Here is a 5,000-nt window from a genome sequence, read left to right as displayed (position 1 = left end):
TGGACGAAATGGCGGCAAACGCCTCCCAGGCGTGAATCCGACCCCGTTTTGATCCGGGATATATTCATGTATATTCGTCTCTCATGTACAAGAAAACGGATGCAAATGAACACCGACCAGACTGCTGCCAGCGGAAAGCAATAAAAGTGCATTTTAAATACACCCTGGATGAGTCACCAGGTCATCATCAATCATGCGCTCAAACTTACACCTACAGACAATTTGCCTTTTGGAGGGGGGGGGGGGGGAGGAAACCGTAGAACCTGCGAATAGATTATACGCATTTAAGAATAAATTATAAAGTAGAGATTATACGCACAAGCCCAAGGTCTCAGATGTTTCACATTTGGAGTTAATTTACATAAATTTAATGTTAGAGAAGTATCTTGTAATTCACAAACCTTTAAATCGTCTCCCAACACCGAATTAAGCAGCAGTTAAAGCTGGAGCACGTTTTAATGCAGCTTAAACGAAGATGCTAAGCGAGAAGCTAGCTAGCTGTGAGCTAACACGTGCGTTAGCCTCGTCTCACCCGGCTTCTTTCCGCAATGGCTCGTTGACTTTTCTTTCGACCACTTCGTCTGTGATTTTAATTGTGGCGAACGACGGTCCAGAAGTGAAATGAGCCGCGATTTGCTCCGCGGTGAAGAGTTTCTTCATCTTGCAGGTGCTTTACAGGCGCTTGATTGAAGCGCGTCGTCAGCGAAGACCGCTTGGACATCGCCCCCTAGCGGCGAGGCGAAGCGGCGCAACCCGCAGGCGTAATGAAGATAACGCAACACATTCCCTTCTCGATTTTTTAATTCTTTTTAATAAGCATTTTAGAATTACATAAAAATAACAATGAACTGCAAAACATAACACTCACTTTCCCGAAAGATAACAAAGAGACCACATTTATTACCATAAAACACTCACATCAATGCAAAGAAACCAGAAAAGAACACTTCACAGAGCAGCTATTATAATTCTATAACGTAAATTTCATGTTTCTTTTGATGTTGGTATAAAAAAGTATAAAAAATGTACTTAAATTTTCACAGTTAAAGATAAGAAAAAAAGAGTGACTAAAGATTTTGAACCATAAAAAAATACTTACAGTAATTTTAAAACCAATAATTTTCATTATAAAAAACAAAACGAAACTGGTGATACACACAATTACAAGATCTCCATTCAAACAAACAGATTTACATCATTTCCATTGGCGGACATCTATTGGGGTCTTGAAGAAAGAGCATTTCTGATCTCAGCTTCTCGTTTTCCTTCAAGACAAATTAATGCCACAAGTTGATGGACACGGTGTAAAAAGTACTCGCATGGTTAAGCCGCAAACATTGGTTGATAATAAAGATTCAAGTTACCTCCTGAAGTTTGGTGTTTTCCTTTTTCAGTTTCACCAGATATTCAATTCTTTGTTTGTGGTTCTTATGCCCAACAAGTTTCCCATTCTCCTCAGAAAGCTGAACGTTCTGCTTACGGAGAACCTCGTTCTCCTATGAAACACAAAGCAGAACAGACAGAAGCTTAAAAGTCACGACAACCTCTGCTATCCGATGAGAATTTGGTATTTAGAACATTAGGGTATTTCCTAATGTCGTGGGAGGAGGAAATGACTGACCTGGAGCAGCTTCTCCTCATCCTGGATCCTTTGTCTCAGCTCCCTCACGTCCAGACAGCGGTCCCTCAGCTCGGCGGTCAGCTCCTGGACGCAGGTTTGAGACTGGGCCAGCATCGCCTCCTGTGCCTGCAGCCTAATCCGCAAATATCAAGCATGAGGCAAAGGTGCAGAATGACGCGCACGTAAATAATTTTAAAGTAAATCACACGTGCTTTTACCTTTTTAGAGTATTGGACAACTTCTTTATTGCCGTGTTCTGTTAATAAATTAGAGGAACAAACTCGAGTGTTACTCAGTCAAGAAAATAAAATAAAATCAGCAGACAAATACGAACCTTCTCTGCTCTCTCCTCCTGTAGTTCTTTATGCATGGACTGATTGATGGCATCGTTCAACCCCTCACTAAAAGGACAGGATAACATTATTTATTTCACACTTACTGATTGATGAGTGGATATATTTGACTGCTGAATAAATGCATGAATATATAGTCAACCTATTATTCCCATTCTGGTTCTGCTTGGTGTAAAACTGGTCCAGTAAAGCCTGGATCTCCATGCGAACCATCTCTTTCTCAGTCAGCTGAGTCTGAGAACAGGGGAAACACACCAACAATGGACTCCAAACGTCTGTCTGGCAGCTCGTCTCCCCCCCCCCCGGGTAGAGGAACCATGCCGAGTGGAATATTTCACACCTTCAGCCTGTGGATCTCCTCGTTCTTGGCAGCCCTCTCTGCGTTCAATTCGGCTAAAAGAATCTCCATGGTCATCATGGAGGTGCGGCGATTCTCCAGCTCCTCCTCCTGACTCATCAACACCTGGGTCAGGTCCCTGCTGAAGCTTCCTGGTGTGAACGGGCTCTTGAGTAAAAGAGTATGGCGAAGCGTCAGAAAAGCTACACGTGCTTCCTTTATTTGCGAATGAACAAACAGATCACAAACGAGTCTCACTCGAGGCAATGACTTCGGCGTGACCGTCTGCTCCACGCAGGGCTTCAGACTCCCACTTCTGACAGTTCTCTCTGCGGTTTCTTGTTGATGTTTCACCTGGTGCAAAAAGAGATATTTGCATTTAGTAATTACAACGAGATGCCACTTCTTTTACTCTTGGGGGCGACGGCTCCACCTTCTGTTGTAGATTCTGGATCGTGACGTCTCTCTGGGCCGCTCGCTCTCGGGACGCTTGGAGGAGGCTGCTCTGTTCATCCAAGACTTTAGTGAGTCTCTCCACTTCCTCCGTGCTGTAAGTCACCACCTCCTGCAACACCTCAACCTGAGAACAGGCACAAACATCGTCGATATCGTAGCTTTATTAAGTGGCCTACATTCCAATAGCAAAACTCACAACACCCGAATTACTTACTTCTGTAGCGTTGGATGCTACACATCGGTCTAAAGTTTCTTTCAGTTCTAGGACTTGTGTCTGCATCTTAGAGTTTTGCTTCCTGACATCCTCCCTTTCGAGGCAGGTGGAATCGTACTTGGCCTGGATGAGCAAGGAAATAATAGACACACAATTACTGAGTAAGAAGTTCAGTGCAGAAATAAGTGGAAAAGTTGTTCGGGACAATGATGAATGATGATGAAGAAGGAGAAACGTACTGTGATGTCTTTCATGTCTGCAGACAGGTGGGCGACCGTCTGGTCCCTCTGGCTCAACTCGCAGCGAAGGTCCCTGATTTGGTTAATAAGATCTAAAACCACGTCCTGTCAAAACACCAGGAGGGGGGGGTCAACGGGACAGCAGGTGCGGTGACAAAACAAAAAAGTGTTTGCGCAGGCTCACTTTGTCGTGCTCAATCTTCTGCTCCAAACTCTTCAGCTTTTCATTTCCAGAGAAGAGGTTTTGCTCAAGGTCTACAATTTTGGATGCCTTTAAAAAAAAAAAAAAGAAACGTCAGCATGGTTAGCAACCGAGATGCCACCGCGGCTCAGGTAAATGTTTTTTTTTTTCATACATGCGTATTATATTCAGGACTGACCTGCTGCTGATTTAGCAGCGTCACGTCGGAGACCTGTTTCCTCAGCTGTGTGCTCTGCTGCAAAGCGTCAATCAGTTCTCTGAGAGCAAACACAAAAGGTCACACAGTTAGACATATTTGGATACAAATTTAAAACTGCTGCAACCCCCCCCCCCCCCCCCCCAAGTCTGTCTGAACTCACTTTGACGTGCTCTCTTTGTTCTCTCTTAACTGACATGTCAGGGAGGTCGTGTGCTCCTGCTCGGTCTGCAGGGAATTATTCGATTCCTGCGAAAGGGGCGAAAAATGACACAAGAAGAGATCATATACGGACAGGAAATCACAAAAAGAACAATCCCTGGGCTCGGGTTCACCGACCATGAGCTGCGTTTTCACTTCATCGATCTCCTGCCGCCTGTCCTGCAGGTGCCGTCTCGCCTGGTCAGCTTCAAACTTGGTCTCAGCTTGCAGCTGGTCAAACGAGTCCTGCAGCATCCGGTGCTGCTCCAGGAGCTGCTCCCACTCCAGCCTGGGGGGGGTGAAGAAGTGTCAATCCAGGGTGCAAAGGGAGCGGGCGAAGAAGAGTCCGCAAGGGAGCATTGCTTACTGGACTTTGTCAAGACGGAGCTGCGTGCCGATCAGACTGTTGGAGAGCTCGCCCATCTCTCTCTGCTGCTCGCTCTTCCTCTCCGTCAGCTCGTTCTTTACCGCGGCCAGCTCCTTATCGGACGACTTCAGCACCAGGCGGAGATCGCTGATCTCACTCCTCATCACTAGATAGGTGGGGGGGGGGCAAAGAAGAGATCACCTTGGTATTCTCGTCCCGCTTGATTGCAACATGGGGAAAGCGTCGGAATCTCACCCTCAGCCGCCCGTTGTTCAGACTGAAGGTTTCGCTGCAGCTCACTCACAGTTCCTCTCAGGCTGAGCTGATCCCTGTTCTTGGCTCGCTCAGTCGACAGCAACTGGATCGAGTGCAAAGAACAAGAACATATTAGTATTCTAACTTTTATATTTTTCTGAATATCCACTAAGAATACTGTAAATCCATGAGGTGAGGAGATTCTACCTCGCCCTTATGCTCAGACTCCTGCGACAGCAGAGTGATCTGCTCCTCCAGTTTTGCAATTTGCTGCAACAGTTTGTTGTTCTTTAGTTCCTCCTCATTCAGCAGCGTCTGGACACGGCTGAAGTTTTCCTGATAGGAAATAATTAGTGGCTGTTTTTTGTGTGTGTGTGTGTGTGTGTGCATATATTCAAAAGGACCATCAACATTTCTGCACCTGAACTTGACACAGCTCCTCGGTCAAAGCCATCTCCTTCATGTCCGCAGGAGGCTGCTCTTCCCAAATGTCGTCGACACCAAAATGTGCCCCCTTCAGGTGCTCCGGGCTCGAGAGAGGCACGAGACGGGACCGCAG

The 5,000-nt window shown here is 46.0% G+C and overlaps 1 protein-coding gene across 1 annotated transcript; it reads right to left on the bottom strand.

Annotated features, from left to right (window-relative positions):
* Window positions 1-1,190: 1,190 nt before the first annotated feature.
* On the bottom strand, window positions 1,191-4,994 carry LOC137917486 (kinesin-like protein KIF15; the record flags this gene model as incomplete). Its single annotated transcript, XM_068760225.1, has 19 exons — window positions 1,191-1,265; window positions 1,365-1,496; window positions 1,622-1,754; window positions 1,840-1,877; window positions 1,956-2,022; window positions 2,117-2,208; window positions 2,315-2,479; window positions 2,570-2,665; window positions 2,745-2,891; window positions 2,982-3,104; window positions 3,221-3,325; window positions 3,405-3,491; window positions 3,601-3,679; window positions 3,782-3,867; window positions 3,958-4,108; window positions 4,187-4,352; window positions 4,442-4,544; window positions 4,649-4,777; window positions 4,863-4,994. Coding segments are annotated over 19 exons (2,106 nt in total), but the record flags the coding sequence as incomplete, so codon positions are not given.
* Between the last annotated feature and the right edge of the window lie 6 nt (window positions 4,995-5,000).

Source organism: Brachionichthys hirsutus, unplaced genomic scaffold, assembly GCF_040956055.1.
Source record: "Brachionichthys hirsutus isolate HB-005 unplaced genomic scaffold, CSIRO-AGI_Bhir_v1 contig_586, whole genome shotgun sequence".
Taxonomy (NCBI): domain Eukaryota; kingdom Metazoa; phylum Chordata; class Actinopteri; order Lophiiformes; family Brachionichthyidae; genus Brachionichthys; species Brachionichthys hirsutus.
The sequence above is the reverse complement of the archived record's forward strand: the minus strand, read 5'-3'. Positions and strand labels throughout refer to the sequence as shown.